This window comes from Gavialis gangeticus, unplaced genomic scaffold (assembly GCF_001723915.1).
Source record: "Gavialis gangeticus isolate Ggan-Ray unplaced genomic scaffold, GavGan_comp1, whole genome shotgun sequence".
Classification (NCBI taxonomy): domain Eukaryota; kingdom Metazoa; phylum Chordata; order Crocodylia; family Gavialidae; genus Gavialis; species Gavialis gangeticus.
Window position 1 is genome coordinate 10,566,691 of NW_017729009.1, and position 20,912 is coordinate 10,587,602.

The window sequence follows — 20,912 nt, forward strand, 5'->3', positions numbered from 1 at the left end:
TCCCTTTTTTGAAGATGGGAACCACGGTGGCCTCTTCCAGTCCTCCGGCACCACACCAGAGCACCACGCGTGCTTGTACAGCCGTGCAATGGGTCCCGCAATGACCGCAGCCAATTCCCTCAGCACTCGGGGGTGGAGATCGTCCGGACCCGCTGATTTAAATGCCTCCAGTCCCTCCAGACGTTCCCTGACTAGATCCTCCCTGACCCTTGGTCTGGGTGCGCCTCCCCTGGGGCCTGTGGGGGGCCCGGTGGGGCTGATTCAGTCCCTGCTCAGGAAAATGGAGGCAAAGAAGTCATTAAATAGGTTAGCTTTGTCGTCTGGTGTGACGACCAGATTTCCTAGCATGTCCTGCAGGGGCCCCACGTTACCCGGTACCTTCTTTTTGCCCCCTGTGTATTTAAAAAAGGACTTCTTGTTGTCCTTGATCCGGGTTGCTCGTCCCAGTCCCATCTCCGCCTTGGCCTTCCTGACCACCTACCTGCAGCCCCAAGTGACCACAGTGTAGTCCTCCCTGGGGATGGCCCCTCCTTTCCATCAGGTGTGCGCTTTCCTTTTAGCTAGGAGACGTTCCCGGATGCTTTTAGTGAGCCGTGGGGGCTTGTGTGCCCTCCTGCCCCCTTTGATCCGTGTTGGGATTACCTCCCTTTGGGCTTGGAGGATCGTCCACTCTCCTTGGACACCTGGCTCCCCTCCCCTCGGGACCTCAGTGCTTCCTCGACTACTCTCCTTAGCTCACTGAAGTCCGCCCTCCTGAAATCTAGGGCTGCTGCCTTGCTGCCGGCCTTTGCCACCATGCGCTGGATGGTGACTCCCAGCAGGCGATGATCGCTGTCGCCCAGATGGTCGAGCACCCGCAGCCCCCGCACCAGGCCAACAAGGCGTCGTTACCCATGGCCAGCACCAGGTCCAACACGGCGTTTCCCCAGTGGGGCTGTGCACCTCCTGGGTTCGATGGAGGTCCTGCATTTGGGCTAGGGACCTACGTGAGCGGTCAGACCTGGCTGTCTGCTCCTCCCAGCAGATGTCTGGAATTGAAGCTGGTGCTTCCTCCGCTCCCCTACAGAGGAAGGGGGGTCTTATCCTCTGACCCCCGGGTTTCCGTAACTGCTCCCAGTCCCCAAATGCAGCGTCTGGCGAGAGCCCTTTGGTAGGGGCCAGGGCCCTGTCTGCTGGCAGAGGTTCCCCCTGAAATGACCTGCCCCCCATCCACGTGCCAGCACATCCTGGGAGCCCTGTCACCCCCATGCTGTGTTAGCTGCGAGCTGTACCCGTGCCCCAGCCTGGGCCCTGCCCTCGCATGTGGGGTGGGCCACACGCCCTTTCCACGAACTGCCTCCTGCTTCTGTCCGTCTCTTCCAGCTGCATGCGTGTGCACATGCGTGTCAATGAGCGTGCGTACGTGCACCTGCGTGTGCATGTGTTGGCGCGTGTGCATGTGCATGCAAGCTGCAGCCCTTGGCTCTGGTTCACCCGGGAACATTCCTCTTCCTCTGAAACACAGAGGCTCCCAGCGAGCTCCCGGGGCTGCACACCAGCAGGAAGCTCCAGGCTGGAGTTCCTGACCCTGCCGGCGAGAGGGGGCCCTACAAGCCAGGCCTGCCTCTTCCCCCCACCCCAGCAAAGCCGGGCACCAGGACCCTCTCTCCTCTCTGCTGTGCAGGGGCCAGGGCTGCAGCCTGGCAGCAAAGTGGGGGCTGATGCTGGAGGAGCAGCAATCCCCTGCTCCACGGCTCCAGAGAGGCAAGAGCCTTCCTGCTCCATCCACGGCCATGCTCCTTGGCCAGCTCCCTTGCCCCATGCCAGCGGCTGGGTCCCTCTCCAGCTTTCCTTCCCCCCACTGGAGTCCACCCCTGAGCCCAATGGAGAGACAGCCGGGTCTATCCCGACAGCCCCGTCTACCCGGATGTGTGGCCCTGCCTGCAGCAAGGCTCCAAGCTGTGGCACGAGGGGCAACATGGGGCGGCCGCCTCTTGCGAGGGTCTCTTTGCCCCGCGCTGGGGCGAGCTGCTGATCTGGACAACCTTCAGGCCAGGCCCCCCAAGGGTCCCCGCTGGACGGGCTGGAAGGAGCACGCCTCCTATCTCCTTGTTTCTCCTAATTTACTGCCTGCTAAATACAAATATTACAACTTCCCTTCGGGCGGGCGGTTTACGCAGGCAGCCCCCGGCCGGGCATTGTCTTATTGTTTGCAGAGGGAAGCTCCGTTCGGAGATTAACCTGCTGTTCACCCCGCGCAGTACGTTTCACACCCTGTCCCTACTGGGAATGGAGAGGAGAGAGAGGAGGAATGGAGGAAGTCGGAGAGAAGCAAACAGCCGGAGAGCACGAGCGCGGCCAGCGCGGAGGAGCAAGGGGCTCCGGGCGTTGGGGTGGGCAATAAGAAGCTGTCCGTGCGGGCGCGGGCATACTCCCGTGTGTGGACGGAGGCAGACGTCCTCCCACAGCAGCTGTCCCAGCTGGGGGCATGGTCACCAAGCAGTTCCTGGCTTGCCCCAGTGCTGCACCCCCCAGCTTTCATGCTCGCAGCACCCAGCCCCGGGGAGCTGCCCAGGAGGGGGTTCTTGCTGGGGGCCCCGGCGCTCAGCTCAGCCCCCGGGGTCCGTGGCACCGGGGCAGACCGCGATGCTCTGCTCGGGGAGGGGCCGTGACGTGTCTGACCAGGATGGAGGGGGCAGGGCTGCTTTGTGCGCAGCCGGCCAGGGCTGACACAGGGCTCAGGGCCCCCGTTACCACGGTCCGGGGCAGGTCTGGGCTACAGAGGGGCTCAGACCTTCCCGCTCTCTAATGCCCCTGGCAGCGCCTCCCAATTTGCACCCTTCAGTTCAAGGGGGAAAACCTCTGAATCCCAGACACCGCAGAAAAATGAGGAGTTGGCTTTTCACCCCCTGCCCTGGGGTCTGAGCACTTGCCCAATTGCTCATCCAACCGCGAGTAGGAGTCGGAGGCCTGCGGTTATCCCTCCCGCGGCCGGATGGCTCCATCCCTCCCTCCCACCCCTAGCCCCGCGGTTGCGCCTGGGCTCCCGCCCCTGCCCTAGCACCCTTGGGGGGGGCTGCAGGGAGGGCTCCCAGCCTGGCATTGCCAACTCCTGTGTGGGGGATGCCCCGGGCCGACCTGCACCCTGGGCTCTGGGACGAGCCCCTGAACCTGCTGGGAGAGACCCTCCGCCCTGGCTTCCTCGACGCCCCCGGTGCAATGCAACAGGGGAGTTGGCTCCTGGGAAGGAAGAAACGCGCTGTCCGGCCTCTCCGCATTCCTCAGGCTTTGGCCCTTCGCGCTGAAGTCTCAGAGAGCCTGAAGTATTTGGGAGGGGAACGGAGAGGGGAAAAAGCGAGCTATAAAAAGAACATTTAAAAAACACGAGCTAAACAGAAAAATAACAGGAGCCGAGCGCAGCTGCGGTCCTGCTTCCAGTTCCCAGGTGATGTCAGGCCTGGAGCCGCGCCAGCCCCAGTCCCTCGGAGATGGTTGCGGTGGGTTCAGCACTGAGTGTTTTTCCTTCCTGAGACTTGGGGACACCTTCCTGTCTCAGAGGCAGCGGCCAAGAGCCGCTCCAAGGGTGTCCGAGCTCAGGAAGACAGGGCGAGGGAAGGAGGGAGGCAGAGGGACACATCCCGGGGACGCGGGGATGGAAGGGACGCGGCGGCGAAGGCCTGGGCACCTACGGAGAGCGTGAGCGGTGCAGACACGTCCGCCGCAGCCCTGCCGTACCCTTTCACCCCGTCCCCGCTTCCCGGCGGCTACGTGCAAGCGCGGCCTTGCCCAATGCACGGACAGCGGCAACGGGAGCCAGATGCTAGTACCGCCTCGGCCTCCGCGCCTCTGGCCTGCCCGGGTGCTGCAGGGCTTGCAAAGGAAACCCCCCTGCACGTTGTCTAGCTGCGGTTGTTTACCGATGCGAGCCCCCCCGGCCTCCCCGTGCCCTCCCATAAACCCGGGGGCAGGGATCCCATGTCCCAGGGCTGTTTGGAGAATCTCACGGCTGTTTACCGGGGTCTGGTACAGATTAGACACGCTGAGAACAAACCGCTCCCCACCCACCCCGGCCCTGCCTGGGACTCAGGCTCACAGCTGTGCCGCGCTGTCAGCTACATAAATCAACCCCTGGGGGAAGGGAGCTGGGAGAGAGGGAGGCAGATGGATGGAGGGGGGACCCCACACCCTGGGGAGCAGCCCTCGCTCCTGCCATTGGGGATGCTGCTGGTTCCCCCTCCCCGCCGACCCCCAGCCTGGCCCATCGCAGGGCACAGCCACAGCCCTGATATGAAGCAAAAAGCAGGACCACGCGGGGGGACGCCTCGAATCTGAGGGTGCCTCTCACACGTGCAAGGGGAGATACCGCCTCCTCCATCCTGCCCGGTGCTCGGTCTCCCAGGCCCTGCGGGGCTGTCCTCTCCCGGCCTGGGAAAAGCAGTGCTCTGCAGCCCCCAGGAAAGCCCCAGGGGCGTGGGGCTGACTCACCGGCTGATGCATCCCTGTCTGCCCAGCCAGCGCGGCCTTGGGGCTGGGCCCGGCTGGCGGGTCCTGCAGCCTCTGCTGTATGGACGGGGGGCCGGCCCCAGGCGCCCTGCCCCACAGCTGCGTCCCCTTTGCCTCCTTGCACCTTTCCCAGCCCTGCCGGGGCCATCCCAGGCTAAACGGAGCCCATGCAACAGGCTGATGCAGGGCAGCACGTGAGCACGGGCTAAGGCTTGGTCCCCGCTGTGTTACCACCGCGGAGACGGCGGGCAGGGCTCTCAAGACTTCCTCCACGCAAGGAGTCAGTGCAGCTATGCAGGCTGGCATGGCCAGTCCCCTAGGCGAGGGGGGGAACAGCCCCTCGCTCCCACCCCCCCGGGTGGAAGCAGGCTCTCCATCCCAGGCCCAGCAGCAAGCCGCTAGCACCGGCGAAAAGCCTTGCAGCTGTGCCCGTGCTCAGGGACACACCACGTCCCCGTGCAGCCCAGGCGATAGCACGCCCAGGTGCTCTGTTACCTGCAGGTCCTGGGGGCGCCTGGGGAACTTTGCACCCACGCCATGCAGGGGAAATTGGGGAGGGGGAGAATTTAGCCCCTGGGGATTTCAAGGAAGCATGACACGGGCCTGGGAGAGGCTCCCAGGTCCCCCCCACCTGGAGCCTGGGGCGGCAGGTGATCCTTGCAGCAGCAGCTAAAGCCACGGGACTGTCCAGGCTGGGGCAAACTCCCTCTGTGGATGGCCTCAGGTCCAGCCCGCGGCCTGGGCTGCACTGAGGAGCTGGGAAATGCATTAGAGTGGCCCTGAGCCCCCTCTGCTCCCTTCCAGCCCCCGCGGCCCCTCCCCAGGGCTGGGTGCAAGACGGGTTTTGGGGCCAGAGCAGACCCGCCGGCTGATCCAAAAATAGCTTTATTTTCAAACCTGCTGAATACGACGACTCGCGGTGGCCAGCCCGGCAAGACCCTGCTCTCTCGCCGTCTCCGCGCCACGGCCCGGGGAGAGCTCCCCTGCGCCTCGGAGCCCAGCCGCCGGGCTGGCACCCCCCGGGGGCAGGGGGTCCTGGCGTCGCCGGGGCGCCCGCTGTCCGCCGGGGATGGTACAGGATCGGGTCCTGCCCTCAAGTCCAAGCCGAGCAGCCCCAGCCCTCTGTGTCCCTACAGTCCAGCGAGCAGCCCCTCATGCCACATGGCCTCGTCTTCTCCGGGGGCCCGGGGGGGCGCTGGCGCCTTCCCCCCACTCCGGAGTGCGGCGCTTGTGTGTCCTGGGCTTCGGCCCGCCGGGCTGCCGTGTCGGGCCCCGTCTCATCTCCGCGGCACCCGCACGGGCGTCACCCCTCGCACCTTCAGGCAGTTGCCCCCGAGCTCCCGCCGGCTGCCCTGCAGGGAAGGTAGGGGAAGCGAGTGATGGGGGGCATGGGGCAGGGCACATCCGCGGCCCCGGAGCAGAGGGGCAGCGCCGGCCGGGGCAGGGGGACTAAGCAAGGCCCCCCCATCGGCTTGCAACAACCTGCTGACGAGAGCCCAGGCCCATGTCCCACCCAGGCCCCCCAGCCGTGATGCCTGCTCCCCCGCCTTTCCCCCTTCCCCGTCCTGCCCCGTGGCTATGAAGCTGCCCCAGACCTGGCCCAAGGCATCTCCCGTCCAGAGCACGGGGAGGCAGGTCTCCAGCAAGGCGGGCAGAGCCTCCTGCCCCAGGGCCTGAGCATCGGCCCACTGCTCCCCCCGGCCGCGGGACCGGGCTAGGCCTTGAGCTGGGAGCTGGGGGACAGGGTTTCCCCGCTGCCGTGTCCCTCCTTCCACCCTCCTCCTCTGCACTTCGTCTCCTTTGAGCTTCCCCCAGCTCAGCCCATCCAGCCTCCCTGAGCTGCCCCAGACCATGGGAGCACAGAGCCCCGTGGCTGTGCCCACAGGGGCACAGCTGCTTCCACCTGTCGCCCAAGCTGGGGCTGGAGCCCAGGTCTCCAGGGCATGGCCATGGGCCATCGGCCGCAGCACCTGTTTCCCATCGCTGTCACCACAAAGCTCCAGAGGGCTCAGGATGCTGACCACAGAGACGCACGGGGCCGCGTGCTGGGGCTGGCCCTTTCCCACCCCTAGATCTTCTCCTCTGGGACAGCGCGGAGGCTTCCTCGCTGGGGATGTTCAGAGCCGTCCCCAACAGGAGTGGGCGCCCCGTGGGTGCAGGTGGCTGCACCTGGCTCCTGCCCCCCTCGAGCAAAGTGCCCAGCAGTGAGGGGCCACTGCTGCCTCCGGACGTGGGGGCAAGGGGGGCTTGGCTGTCAGCCTCTCATCTTAGACCGCTCCAAACCCCAGGAGGGAGCTGAGAGGGGAGGGATGGGAGAGGAGAGGGGCGAACAGAGAGGGTTAAAGCCCAGGGGAACAGGGAAGGTCTCGGGCAGCAGCGTGGGCCTGCCTCATCCAGGGGGTGAAGCAGGGGCTGCCAGGGGAGTCCCTCCAGGTACAGGGGCCTGGAGGGGATGGGGTAGATCCTGGGAGACGCTGCCCCTACATCCAGCCCCAGCCCCACGGTGGCCTGTCCTGGAGGACAACAGGGTGAGTGCTTGCACCTCTCTGCATTTCTCCCACCCTCCTGCAGATGAAACCTGGACGAGGGGCTGCAGCCCAGGGCCCCTCGGGACGTTGGGGCTCCTGCTCTGCGCTCCCCACCCCAGGCAGAGCCGGTAACCTCCTGGCTGGCGCATGGGGCGGGGGTCAGGGCGGGGGGTTCAGCCTGGCTAGGGGTGGGAGCACAAGCCCCTCTAGCCCCTTCCTCTGGGGGAGGCTCTGCCCAGGCCTGCCCCCCGTGCTGCCCACTCGCTCCGGGCTTGGAGATGAGCCTGGAGCCCCACACTCGGGGGCACAGCCTCAGGGTCTGGGGTCCGGACTCAGACTCAGCTGAGGTCCCTGGCTGGACCTCAGGCCTGTGTCTGGTCTGAGCATGCACCCAGCTCATGCAAACAGCACACGCTATGTGATGCAGGAGCGGGGCGTGTGTGTGTCTGGCTCGAACATCTGGCTGCAGGGGCTGCTGGCTCTTCCGGGTCTGTCTGCTCAGCTCCCCCGCAACCCTCCATCCACCCCAGGGACCCAGCTGTGCGTTTCCAGGCATCCAAGAGACCCCAGAAGTAGAGACAAACCCCAGGACCGAGGCTGAGGTCTGCCTGGATGCCACCCCTGCAGCCCTGCTGCCCTCCGGGTTTAGAGACACTGGCTTGCAGAGGAGGGAGGTGGGGGGCACGCCACCAACCCTCTGTCTCTCCCCCACCGTGCAGTTAACTGCGTGTGAAGCAAAACACGCCGGTCCCGAGGCAGCTGTCGGTGACCGCACCAGCAACCTGGGGGGAAGGTCAGACAGGAGCAGCTGAGGGGCGGCATGCGGGCATCCCGCTTCTGTGACCAGCCGGACAGGCTATGCCGTGGCACCCAGGTGAGTGCAGAGACCCACCCTTTCCGCCCTTGGCTTCTGCATGGTTATACTGGGTCTGCGCGGCTGGCCGGCAAGAGCCTGGGGCAAGAGCTGCTAATGCTCCGGCCGGCCCTCGCTCCTACCCCAGGCTCTCGCTGGGCTCACGTGCATGCAGCGTGGCCCTGTCCCCCTGCCCTGCCTCGACCCGTCCCAGGCAGCCGAGCGTGCCCCGCTGATGCTCCCCTCGCCCTGGCACCGGCCCTGCAGCGACAGCCCTGCAGTCTCCTTCCCTGGCGGGTGGGGGACGACGACGGGGACTCACCCCTTTCCTCTGGTTGCTGAGGCAAAAGGTGCAGATGCTGCGGGGCTGCTTGCCCTCCAGCTCGCCCTTGGCGCCGTAGATGGCACTGAAGCAGGGCTGCCCGTCCTCGCAGCCCTCGCCCAGCAGCAGCACGTTGGCCAGGTGGGAGATGTAGCTGGAGGCCAGGCGGAGGGTCTCGATCTTGGACAGCTTCCGGTCCACGGGCTCGGTGGGGATCAGGGTGCGCAGGGCCGTGAAGGCCGTGTTGACGCTCTGGGTCCGGTCCCTCTCCCGCGCGTTGGCCGCCTGCCGCTGCTTCACCAGCACCAGCGGCCCCGGCTTGCGGGCCCCCTTCCCGTGGGGCTCCAGGCCCTCATAGGCGCCGTAGGACTGGTCGGACGCGTCGCTCTCGCTGCGGTTCTCCTCGTCCTCCGACAGCAGGCTGAGGTCGGGGTACAGCACGTGTGCCGCCACGGGTCTCAGCATGGCGAAAGCCATGGCAGGGACCCCCGGCCGGCCCCCGGCCCCCGCTCGGCGCGGCCCAGGCTGGGAGCTGTGGGTCTCAGCGCCCCCCCGGCGCGCTGGGGACCCCCCACCTCCAGCCCTGCCCACGCCTGGGCTTCTCAGCAGGTCCTGACGTCTTCCCAGCTGCTCCGAGCACGGCCAGAGAGGGTGGTACCTTCGCTCTGGGGGACTCGCAGCAGGCTCTGTATATAAGTCCGGGGAGGGGCTGGGGCCGGGAGCTGACTCGCGGCCAGCCAATGGGGCTGCCGTGCTGCCCCGGCCCCCAGAATTTAAAGCTAGCGGCTGCGGGTGCAGGGAGATGTCTCCGACCCCTCTGCCCGGGGGCAAGGGGGGAGCGGGGCCACGCGGGCAGCGCAGACCCCTTGCAAACACGGCCCCGTGGGGCGGCCGCCGTCCAGATGGGGCGCACGCAGCCAGACCCGTGCTCTGCTCCCTCTTCCTGGGGCTTGCTGGGGGTCCATCGGCCTGGTGCCCTGCAGCGGCGAGCTGTCCGGCTCCGTTTAGAGCCCCTCCGTCCCCAGGCCCGGATACTGGGGGCACGGCGAAGCAGGAGGCTCCGTGCCGCAGTGGGGATGGACTGGGACCGAGGCCCCCCCCAGCCCGGGCCCTTTGCAGCGAGCCCACGGGGCACGCAGCGCCGAGGCGAGTGGCTCCTCCGCGCCCCGCGAGCCCTGCGGTGGAAAGCCCTGCCCGTCGCACGCTGCCCCGGAGCGGGGCTGCCGCCTGCCTGGCCCGGAGCGTTTCCGGGAGGAAGGTGTGTGCCGGCAGTGGAAAAATCACGTCTCTTCCTGCAAGGAGAGCGGGAGCCTTGACCCGCAGGAGTTTTCCCAGGGGCCGAGGCCTCCATCTGGGGCTAGGCCCCGCGGCTCTGACCCCCGGCGCATGGGGAGTTTTGCCCACCGCCAGCTTCCTGCGCCGGTGAGTTATAGCCGAGAGATTTCCCCTCCCACTGGAGAGCCGCGCGGCTCGTGCACTCTCGCTGTCTCGGCCCCTGGTCCCTGCTGCCCCTCCCGCTCCCCGCGCCGCGTGCCCCAGAGAGCGCCGGCAGGAGGGGAAGCCAGCCAAGGAAAGCAGCCCGAGGCTTCCTGCTCGTCCTTCCCCCGTGGCCCGAGGCCGAGCGTGGGGATCCGGGAGCGCCGCGGGGCAAGCTGTGGAGGCAGCTTAAGCAAAGAGGCCGAGAGCGGCGCCTGGTACAGACCCCCACTGCCCCTTCCCTGCACAAGGGCACGGCCTGAGGCTGCCGGAGAGGGGCGGGGGGAAGCAGAGGGAATCCCAGAGCCGAGCAGTCTCTGCCCCAAAGAGCCTCCAGCCCCAGCGATGCGGCGGGGAGGAAACAGGATGCGGCTTTGCAGGGGGAGCAGGCCCAGAGAGCCCCAAGGGCGGCAGGGATGCCTGGCAGCTCCAGGGACCCTGCAACCTCTCCAGGCTCTGGGGTGGCAGGCCCGCGGTGCACCCCTCTGTGCCAGCCTGACCCCTCAGCTCCTGGCCTGGCAGCCCCCTTCCAAAGTCGCCATCATCCAGGCAGGTGTCCAGCGCTCCCCCTCCACCCGATGTCCCCTAGCAGTGCCCACATCCCCCTGCCCTTTGGTGGCCCCTGCCTGGGCTGGAGCAGCGGCCCTGGCTCGAGGGCTGCGTGCGAATCCAGGGCTGCGCTTTACCTGTGGATCTAGCAAAGAAAGGCTGTGGGCGTGGGGGGGAGACAGCCCCAGGGCGGGGGGGGCGGCAGGCACCCCCCAAGGCAGGCCGGGCTGGGGAAAGCAAAAAGCACTGTGGAGACCTCGATGGCTCCTAGCAGGAGCTGCCCAGGCACGTGCACGGCTGCTCCATTGTTCGCACAGACCAGGGGCGGCTGAAGCACAGCGATGACAGAAGGCCGGACTCAATGCGCGGCCCCGGCCCCGGCCCCGGCCCCGGCCCCGGGCGTGATGGACAGACGGAGGGCTGGGAGGGCCCTCGGAGATGACGGCTCCATGCGGAGACGTACCAGCCCGTGTCCCAGGCCTTCCCGAGCTCGGAGCGCAGCTTTTCTTCCCCCCTCCCCTCCCCGGGCAGGGGGCTCTTCCATGCTGGCCCCCCTGCTGGGGTGTGATTTGGCTGGGCTGGAACAGCCCCCAGCCCCTGACAGGCGGCAAGACGGATGGGCAGGGACTGTGTACTCAGGTGCAGCTGTCAGGCAGCACATGGAGGCCAGCTGACGGCGGAGGAGGAGAGGGAGCCTCGTGGCGCAGGAAAAACCCTCCCAGCCGGACCGTGCATGGTGTGCAGGGCTGCCCTGGCACCCAGCGTACTGGGGACCGCAGTGGAGCAAGGCAGGTGCAGGGGGGTGCAAGGGGAGAAGCATGCATGAGCCACCCCCCCGGGCTCCAGCACCACCCAAGACACCCAGCCAGGAGCAGGGACCCCACTGCGCTGGAGGAGACCCCCTGCCCCACGCAGCTTACAGAGCCAGGGGGAGGGAAGCGATGCCAGAGGGATGTGAGCAGACCGTGAGTCTGGGGTAAGGCAAGTCAGGGCTTCCAGTCCCTTGCCTGCCTCTGCCACCAGCCCCCTGGGGGTCCCTGGGCAAGTCACCCATCCCTTGGAGCGGGACTGCGAGGAAGAGCTGCGCTGAGACGGCGCCGGCAGTGCCAGATGCACCATAGCCGGCATGTGAACCGGACGCAGGACGGGTCCTGGATGCAGGGGTCTCCACGGAGGCTGCAAAGCCGGGGTCAGGATCCCCTCTCCCTGCGCTGGCCTCTCCAGGGCAAGGCCCCACTCTGTGCCCCTTCGAGGAGTGTTTTTCCGGGCCGTGATACTGCGGCGTAGGTAAACAAACAGGGAGCAGATGGCCCGGAGGGGCCGCGCGGCCATCCCCACCTCGGGGGGCCCATCACATTCCTGCTGGGAAAACACCGCTGCCAGCCGCGGCAAATGGGTTCCAGACGCAGCCGGGGCACGTGTGGCCCCAGGACACGGCCGGCCTGACCCCGCGGCCCTTCCAAGCAGCCCCCTCTGCCCCGTGTCCCTGGCCTGGTGGGCAGGGTCGCAGGCCTGGCTTGCCCCCGGGGTCTCCCTCTCCAAAGGCGAGCGATATTAACCCTGCAGCGGGGCAGGGGCTGTCTCTGCACAGGGCCATGCTCTGGACAGGCTGCATGCAGGGTGGCACGGCTGGCTCCACGGAAGGTGCTGGCTCCTGCAGGGCACCACGGCCACGGGGCTGGAGTGGCTGGGGTGCTACTGATGGCTTCTCTGTGGTTAGGATCAATCCAGACCTTGCTCCTATGTAACCCCCCTGTCCAGGGGCTAAGGATGCTGGTTCACAGCACATGGGTGGGGAGGGCTGGGGGTCCTGGGGTGTTGGCAGAGGCAGAGGACAGCGCCCCACGAGTGCTAGATCCACTTTCCGCAGCAGAGACTGAGGCACGCACTCAGTGGGGATCGCTTGTGGCTCCGTGCAGAAGAGGCATGGAGCCGGGGGACGCGAGGCCCGGCGGGGGAACGGACCAGCTCACCCATGCCCTCCAGATCAGGCCGTGCCAGATGCCCCAAGCCTCCCAGGAATGGACAGCGTGTCGGGAACCATCAGGTGCTTCACGTGCTTTGGCAGGAACGCGATCCACCAGCGGCCTCCTTTCAACTGGAAACCGGACCCCGCCACGGGAAGAGGCGCGGGGTCTGCGCGAGCGGGTCAGCTGGCCGGGGCTGGCGTGACGCCGGCTGGCTCCGGGGCCTGGCTACCACGGTGGAGCTGGGCTCCATGTCCCTCCGTCTCAGCCGGGCCCCAGCTCGCACCATGCGTCTCTGGACAGCTGCCGGGGTGCACGTGACCTCCCCGCATGTTGTTCCTGACATCCCAGAGCACTGGGCCTGGGGGCACCTGGCCCTGGCCCCTTCTCCTCTGTGCCCCAAGACACAGCAGGGGGGTGTGGGCTTTCCAGGGCATCCAGGAAGGATGGAGCTCATGCAGACTCTGCTACGGCTCTGGGATGCTGCGGGCAGGCCCAGGGCAGGAGCATCCCTCTCCTTGGTGAAGGGCCCCCCACGGGCAGCTTCCAGCGCAAGACCACCGTCCGCACCTCTCCCCTCGCCGGCCAGCGCCACGAGGCCGGGCTGTGCCCCGGCCTCCTACCTGCCGGGCCGCGAGGGCCGCCACGGCGCATCGCGGGAGCCTGGAACGCATTACACGCCTGTCGCGCGGGGGAGTCTGCCCCAGTTCCGGAGCGGGGAAGCCTCACGAGCCAGGCGAGATGAAGAGAGCGCGAGTCCCACAAAGAGCCTTTGTTCCTGCGCTGGAACGAATGGATTGGAGGCAGCTGAGGTCGTTTGTCAGTCTGCCGCGCCGGAGGCCTCGCAGGTCAGGCAGAGAGAAGGAGGCGAGGGGGACAGGTGGAGAGACAGACACACAGACGGAGCAAACACAGATACATAACCAGAGCTGGCTCCGGGGACATCCGGGCGAGGGGCGGGATGGGCAGCCATGTGCTGGGTCCCGTCCTGCTCCAGCCTGCCCGGAGGATGCCAGCCCAGCCCTTCCCTCGCTCGCAGGCCCTCCCTGCTGCCTCGTGACTCCTTCCGAGCACGAGGAAGGGGGTCCCGGCTGCGGGGACCACCGTGCCCTGCCGCCCTGCCCTGGCCCCTTCCTTCCCTGAGCCGTGACTTGCTCCTCTCTGGATCCACGAGCGAGAGGCTGAGATCCGGCGCGCCGGGGAGCCGGGGCCGGCTCGGGCGCATCCGGGTTCTGTTTACAGAGGAAGATGGAAGCAGGGAAGAGCAGGTCCCGCGGGGCTCGCTGTGCAGGGAGCAGGAAGCGCCGGGAGGTGCCTGCATTGGGCAGGGAGCTGGAGACTGCCCGGGGGCACTGCACCCTGCTCCCCGAGTGACAACCCCAGCCATGAGATGCAGCAGCCTCGGAGGTTCGTGGTTGTTCTGGACAGCTTTACCTGCTCCCTGCCTCAGTTTTACCTAGCTGTGAAATGGGCCAGGTGCATGTGCAGGGGGAGGCTGGGAGCTCCGGGTGTCTGGAGTGAAACTGATTGCCCTGCAGTGCCAGGTGCAGTGCCATGGGCGGGGAGGTGGGCAGCTTGGAGGATGCCTTTGAAAGCTGCCCCCTTTGCAGGCACCCCTGGAGCTGCAACCTCCTTCCCTCCCTTCCCCGGCAAGAGGAAACTTTTTAGCACGCCACGATTCTTCAGCCAGCTTCACAGCCCCCGTGGGAGCAGCTGCCAGGGCCACGCGGCCAGTTCCTGCAGGCGGGGGCTGCTTTCATGCAACGCCGGCGGCCGGCACGCTGACACTCGGCTCCTTCCCTTGCAGATGCACAAGGGCTCGGCAGCCCCCGCCCGGCCCCAGGCCCTTCTCTTCCCTTCCCTTCCTCTTCGCAGGCTGTGGCGGAAATGGCTCACAAGCAATCTGCTGCTTGCAACCGGCGGGGGTTCGCTCAGGCGCTGGGCACCCGGCCTTGCTGCTGGCAGGAAGGGCCACGAGGCAGGCGGCACAGCCGGGCGGGGGGGTCTCAGGCCCTTCTCGGTCGCGCAGTGCAGTGCACACTCGGTTTAGGAGAGGTGGAGACAGACGGACGGACCACGCTCTCTCCCGGGCAGCTCCACGTAACTGAGGCATTGCCCAGTGCAACGCTCGGGTCATCTCAGGTCTCCAGCCAGGACCCAGGCAGGGAGGAGCGTGGCCGATGGCAGGAGCAGGGCATTGGGACACGTGGCGCTGGTCTTGCCGTTGACTCACGGTGCGAGTGCGGGTGAGCCACTGCGATGGGCCTGAGCAGCTTCCTGCCCTTGCATAGGAGCCTGGCAGGAGCCCCGGGCCCCTGGGTCACCCAGGCACTACTGCACCTGCCGAAGGGGCCCCCACTGCTGCATTTCAGAGCAGCAGAAGGAAACCACTGGCCGGCAGAAGCCCCTGATGTTCGCTGGGTTTGCCGGAGAGAGGAAGGTGAAGCCTTCCAGAGATGCACCAGATTGCAGCTGCACTGAGCTTGTCCCAGGGGTGCAACAGGTTGTTAGGGGGGAAGCAACACCCAGCCTCGGACCTGCTCCTTAGCGAGCTCGGGGCAGTGCTTCAGACTGCAGAGACGGGAGCATGGACGGGGCTGGAGGATCCCGAAGGGCACTGGGTACCACAGGGGATCCACTGCCCTGGAGGGGCGTGAGGAAAGCGATCCCTCCCACCCCCAGCCCCAGAAGGACAGATCCAGCTCTGGACAGACAGACCGCCCCAAGCAGGATGAGGATGCCACCTGCTGGCTGCTCCCCGCCGGCCTGCACCTCTCCGGACACGGCCACGCATGCATGGCCCCGTGTCCTGCACCTCTCCGGACATGGCTACATGTGTGCAGCCCTGTGTGCCCCTCCGGTGCGGGCAACCCCACCTGGCTTTGCCCCTCCTTTTGTCTGGACTCTGCTGCAGAGTTGCGGGCGGCTGGCATGTGCCTGCTGCTGTAGGTGTGAGGCTGCACACTTACACATGCTCCCTGCACACTGCACACACAACCACCCCTTGGCACTCAGAACCCAGACTGGCTTTATTATTATACAGACACACAAAGCCCTGGCATTAAAAAGCATCACCCCTCTCCCCTGCCCGTTACGGACTGCCTGGTCCCTGGAGGCTCCTTCCTTCGTGGGGGCCGAGCAGGGCGGCCTCTTTGTGGCCTCAGCCAGGCAGGCGGGGGCACAAGGCATCGCCAGGGCTGGTGGCGCACGGCAGGTCCGGCTGTCAGTGCCCGCGGCGGGGGGGTCCAAGGGCCCTACTGCAGCTCGGGGGTGGAGGAGCCGAGGTAGGTGCGGAGGTCGCGGAGGGTGGAGCGGACGATTTTGGCGGGGATGGTCTCCCTACCCAGCTGCTGGTAGGCGGCGTGGCGGTGGCAGCCCCCAAAGGAGTAAAAGTAGTCCCCACCCTGCCTGCCTGTGATCCAGAGGACGTCGATGGGGGGCACCTTGTCGGGGTCCTCCTGGGGGGGCACAGAGACCAAGGACTTGATGCGGGGGGTCACCCAGGCACCCTGCATGCCCAGCACCTGGGCACATCCGCCCTGCGCCATGGGCCATGTGGAGGGGCTGGCGCCGCACGCAGCGGCAGACTTGCTGGAGAGGCTGGAGCAGTATAACAGTGCAGCACGACCCCGGGGCCCCCAGTCCCAGGGGGCCATGCTTAGCACCTCCCAGCGTGCCCCCATGCTTGGCATTGCAGGACGGCCAATAGCCCTCGCAGTCCTGCCCTGAACCCGGGACAGGGTCACTGTGCCCATTTCAAAAATGGGGAAAACTGAAGCAAGGAAAAGGGAAAGGGCCCACGACAATGGGCAGCCCTTGCTGCCCCAAGCTCTGGATGGAATCACTGGGGCCATTTCACAGATGGGGAAAGCTGAGGTGAGGAGTTGGGAAAGATGCCCAGGACAACAAGCAGCCCTTGCCATCTTGCCCTAAGTCCCAGACAGGGTCACTGGGGCCATTTCACAGATGGAGAAAGCAGAGGCAGGGACTGGGGACAGATGCCCAGGACAACAGGTTGTCCTTGCCATCCTGTCCTGAGCCCATTTCACAGATGGGAAAAGCTGAGGTACAGAGCAGAGAAGGCCACCCCGGGCAACCAACAGCTTTGCCATCCTGTCCCAAGCCCTTTTCACAGATGGGGAAAGCTGAGGCAGGAAGCGGAGGAAACCACCCAAGACAGCTGACAGCCAGCCTCTTGCCATCCTGCCCCCAGCCCTGGGCGGGATCGCTGGGCCCATTTCCCTCCCTAGGGACAGCTGAGGCACGGAGAGGGGACAGCCGCCCTGACCCCAGGTCTCCCCAGCCCCGCAGTCCGCCCCGGCTTTACCTGGATGGTTCGCATCAGGCTCTGCACCTTGCCCGGGTCCAGCACGGGCGGCAGGGGCCGGATGAGGACGCTCATGGGGACGCTGTGCACCGCGGGGATGCCGGCGGAGTGGATGCTGCAGCCTCCCGGCCCCTCACCCGCCTGGCTCCCCATGCCCGCCGTGCCCGGCGGCTGCAGGGAAGGAGTGCTGGACACCCGCTCAGCTGCGGCCCCGCCTGCCCTGCCCGGGCCTGGAATCTGGGCGTGAGCTTCCTGGGGACAGACTCAGCGTGATGCAGCACAACCAGCCTTGCACAAGGCGGGCCGGCCCTGCCCGGGGGTGGAGAGAAACTGTGGATCCAGGCCGGGAGGCGCAGGCTGGGGGGGGATCCCCTGCCCTGATCCCCCTCCCTAATCCAGGCAGTTTGAGCCAGCGGGACCATGTTTGTGCTGCGGCCCTGTGCCTGGCACTGCTGGATCTGTGCCCAGCGCCGGGACTCCGCAACTTCCTTCCTTCCTGCGGCAGCTGGTACCTCCAGGACAACCACCTGCGGCAGGCCAGAGCTGCCCTACCCACTCCTTAAAGCCCCGTGATCAGCCCCTGCCACCCCACCTGCCTTCTGTGGTGTGTAGGGGAGCCCGTGTGTGCCCCACAACAGACCTTGCCTTCCTTGGCTGCCGGCGTGGGGACGTTGCCCTGGCATGACTGATCCTGACCAGGGGCTGGTAGCAAAGGAGGTGTGCCCATGGGAATGAAAGGAGGCAGGTGGCACCATTGGAGCCAAACCCAGGCCCTCTTCCCAGCCCTCCCGTGGTGTGTTGTTGTTCCCAGCAGGCCTGTCCTCTTGGCCCCCTCACCCTGCAGCTGGGCAAACGGCCACAATCACACCTGGCAACTGGGACAAATGGGAACTGATGAGCTCTGGGGCTGGTTTCTGCAGCGCGGAGGAGGGCTGCACTTCTCGTGCACCTGGCAGCCGAGCCGAGGCGAGCCGAGCCTTGCCAATACGCGGTTGTACCCGTCTGGAGGCCAGGCTGCACCAGCTCCATTGCAAGGACGGCTCTATCCCGGAAGAGACTAGTGCACTCACCCCACCCGCTGCAGTGACTACTTCTGGAGCTGGAAGCCTCTCACCAGCTTTGCTGGGGCTGGGCTAAATCCTGGATCTGGATATGGGGATGCCTGAGAGCCGCTCGGGCACAGGTTCACCAGACCCAGGCTTAGCACACATCTCAGCCGTGCAGTGACTCGCCTGCCAACTCAGACCTTCACCGCTTCCCAGTTAGGGTGTTTTGGGGTAGGTGTGCAACCCCACGGGCAGGGGGCAATCACGGAGATGAGTTTTGCAAAGGCTTAGCTAGGTATTTAGTGACTATCGGTCATTTATCTGATGTCTGGAATGACACACGTGAGAGCTTCTCTTCTGGCATATCTAACCCAGCACCCTGTATCTCGCCAGATTAAGGGGATGTTCATTTATCCAGACTGACCCATTTCCAGCCCATCTTCCCTTCCAGCTTCCAGCACTTCGAGGCCTGGGAAGTCCTAATGTGGAGTTGCAGCCTTGGTCTCTCGTTTCGCACCCACGGATGGACCTGTCCTACGTCAGCGTGTCTACTCCATGCAGCTGCCACGTGCTGGCTTCAAAGGTTGGTACCGCGGGTTATCCCAGTCTAGCGGCCGGGGATGGAGTGAGTGGGAAAGCTGTGGCAGCTGGACCGCTTGGCTTTGGGGCCTGCCTCCTGCACGTCTGGCAAGGCCTTCCTGGGGAGGGGGCGTTTTCTCCCCGCGGGGCTCTGATTTCAGCCTTCACTTCCCTCTCCCATCAGGCCAGCGCTCTGCTGCGGCTCTTGGCCTTTAATGAGCAGGGTGCTTTTAATATGAGTCCATTGCTTGCTGCTGCATGCCCTTCTTGGGGTGGCTGCTCGCAGAATCATTCAGAGCCAGGGGCACCGGTGACAAAAGCCCCCGGGGCAAGCGGGACTCTGCCCCGGTACGCCCAGGAAAGTAGCTAGTGAGGGAGCCTAGGAGCAAGAGGGGGGGACAGAGCAGAGGTTTGGGGCTGAGGCTTCCCACTTGCTCCCCTCCTTAAATGCCTGGGCCAGAGCAGCCTCGAGCTGCTCAGCACCCTGCACTCCAGTTGCATTCGGGGCTCACGGAGGATGAAAGGGGAGGGAGAGGCCATCCCGGAGCCTTATGGGGAGGTGACACCTTTCCCCGAAGTGCTAGACAACGGCAGCTGTCGGGCCAGAGGGACCAGGGCTCCGCTGTGCTGTGACAAGCCCCAGGCTCTTGCTAGAGGCAGGCGACGTGTGAACAGAGCTGGGCACCCAGACAGATGGGCACAGTCTCCTGGGTCTACTTGTGTTTGTTTCTGAGCCCCTGGGGGGGTGGCCACGGTGGCCTGATCGGCGCATAGGTTTTTGGCTTGTGCATGCAGCTAATCTCATAACAGGCGGTCGGTCTGTATTGCAGCACGCGCGGAGAGAGGATGTTTAATTTCCTCTTTTTCCTGCACAAAAACCATCAGCAATGGCAGTATTTCCACCAAGTGGCCCCAGCAGGTGTGTGACAAAGGCATCTCCCCAGTGTAGACGAGATTGGCTCAGGGATTATTTTCACACACGTTTTCAGAGCAACACCCCTGTCCTCGCAGTTGTGCAGAGGGTTCAAGGACGGGGCACCACAGGGCTTGTGGTGGGAGCATCACACCGTGCTCCCAGCTTTTCCAGCTCCGGCTGTGACCTCCCCAAAGCCAGCGGCACAGATCTCCGGAGACGTGGGGACGAGTGGCAGAAGCCCCTTTAATATCCCTGAATGGCATTACAAGTAATACTGCAGGTGGCCGGCTCTCAGTAGACTTGTCTGGCTGTGATGTGTCCAATACAAAACCTGGCAGAAAAATCAATCATGCACAGAAAATTATTGCTGTAGGAGATCCTATTTACAATATAAACATGGAGCAGGGCCCCAGGGCGCCCTTGCTGTCCCCAGGGCAAGCGGCAGGGAGAGCTGGCTACAGGGAGGTCCAACTCCTGCCCCCAGAGGATGATGAGTTTTGCTTAGGATGAGGGGGATAGCACAGGGACAGGGGCAGAGGGAGAACACACTGTGTTGCATGGCACGTGTGGTGTGTGTGTGCATGAGTCCAGGTGCATGGACAGCTTTGCACAATGGATGTGTGCGGGCAAGGAGAATGCAGCGCTTGTAACACACATGTGCATACATGTGCCCAGAGCAGGAGGCACCCGTGAGGTTGCACCCCTGGAGGAGGAGGAAGCATGAAGCCGTTCACCTCTGCATGTGCGTGCATGGTTGTACACTCAGGCATCCACACATGGCAGCAAGAAGGACTGTGCCTAGGAAGTTGCACCTCTGGTAAGGGAAGGTGCATGGGTGAATGATGGCACTGGGATGTGGAGCCTGTCACAGGGCGAGGCAGGATGCCTGGGGAAGAGTGGACGAGGGGAGCGTGGGTGAGACGTGCACGCTGAGGACCAGAGTGCATGCCAGGAGGGCAGCTGAAGATACAGGTGCGCCTCCCTGCTCTGGGGTAGAGCTGAGAGCTGCACCATGCATCCCCACTGCGAGCGAGGCGCCCTGGCCTCTGGGGCCAGCGCCCTCCAGCACGAACTGTGCAGTCACTGCTATCCAGGGAGGGGGCTGAGGTAGGAAACAGGAAGCTCTGTGGTGGTGGGCACCTGTGGCAGGAGCAGCTGGGCATGCCAGGAGGAGGCAGGGCCCTCCCCATGGCCAGCGCACGCAGGGCCCGGAGCACGTGGAAACAGCATCGCTCATTCTCCCCTTGGAAAGTTGCATAGAAACAGCTGCTTTGTTCCTGCCGTGGCGAGGGGCAGGGAGGAAGACGAGGGAGAATAGCTTTGCCCTGACTCACCCGCTCATGAGCCACGCAGCCCAGCGTCGGAGCAGGGGCGCGGGACCCCAGCTGAGCTTCGCGGCTCTGGTCGGGGGATGCCTCCATGCCCTGTGTCCTGGGCAGCAAAGTCATTGCCCTGCCGGCCCTCCCCCAGCTTGCCCTGGGACTGGTGGCTGTGCCAGCAGCTTTGAACGCTCCCCTGGGGACCCATATGGAGAAGCCCTGGGACCCAGCGCTGCCCCTTGTGTCTTGGCAAATAAATAGTTAAACAGCATAAATTATAAATAATATAAATAAGAGCATTTAAATAGCCCCTTCCCCCCACCCCCAGACTTCACAGTAGCAACCCCAGGACTCCCTCCTCTCCCCGACTCCGGCTGGCGGAGACTCCGTCTCTGGGGTGGGAAGAGGTAACGGGGGGACCCGTTCTAGCCCCGTCAGCCCAGTCTGTCTGCATCGAGAGGGCGCCGAGGGCCCTGGGCATTGCATGCCGGGGGCTCTGAGCGAGGCCTTTCCAGGGTGTGGGCCCATCTGGCTCGGCCTTCAGCATG

The 20,912-nt window shown here is 65.5% G+C and overlaps 2 protein-coding genes across 2 annotated transcripts; both read right to left on the reverse strand.

Annotated features, from left to right (window-relative positions):
* Positions 1 to 5,349: 5,349 nt before the first annotated feature.
* On the reverse strand, positions 5,350 to 9,522 carry TCF15 (transcription factor 15 (basic helix-loop-helix)). Its single transcript, XM_019510011.1, has 2 exons — positions 8,186 to 9,522; positions 5,350 to 5,834 (listed from the first exon to the last, which is right to left on the reverse strand). Exons 1-2 carry the CDS (start codon positions 8,660 to 8,662, stop codon positions 5,760 to 5,762), a joined length of 552 nt encoding a protein of 183 aa, XP_019365556.1. The 5' UTR covers positions 8,663 to 9,522; the 3' UTR covers positions 5,350 to 5,759.
* A 5,667-nt stretch (positions 9,523 to 15,189) lies between these two features.
* On the reverse strand, positions 15,190 to 16,808 carry SRXN1 (sulfiredoxin 1). Its single transcript, XM_019510012.1, has 2 exons — positions 16,505 to 16,808; positions 15,190 to 15,635 (listed from the first exon to the last, which is right to left on the reverse strand). The coding sequence occupies exons 1-2, from the start codon at positions 16,655 to 16,657 to the stop codon at positions 15,432 to 15,434; spliced, it is 357 nt and encodes a 118-aa protein (XP_019365557.1). The 5' UTR covers positions 16,658 to 16,808; the 3' UTR covers positions 15,190 to 15,431.
* Positions 16,809 to 20,912: the final 4,104 nt, after the last annotated feature.

Coding starts and splice junctions, on each gene's coding strand:
- TCF15 (XM_019510011.1), bottom strand. CDS start 8,662: ATGGCTTTCGCCATGCTGAGACCCGTGGCGGCACACGTGCTGTACCCC. Junction 5,835..8,185: donor TCAGCAACCAGAGGAAAGGG/GTGAGTCCCCGT, acceptor CCTTCCCTGCAG/GGCAGCCGGCGGGAGCTCGG.
- SRXN1 (XM_019510012.1), bottom strand. CDS start 16,657: ATGGGGAGCCAGGCGGGTGAGGGGCCGGGAGGCTGCAGCATCCACTCC. Junction 15,636..16,504: donor GCCTGATGCGAACCATCCAG/GTAAAGCCGGGG, acceptor GTGCCCCCCCAG/GAGGACCCCGACAAGGTGCC.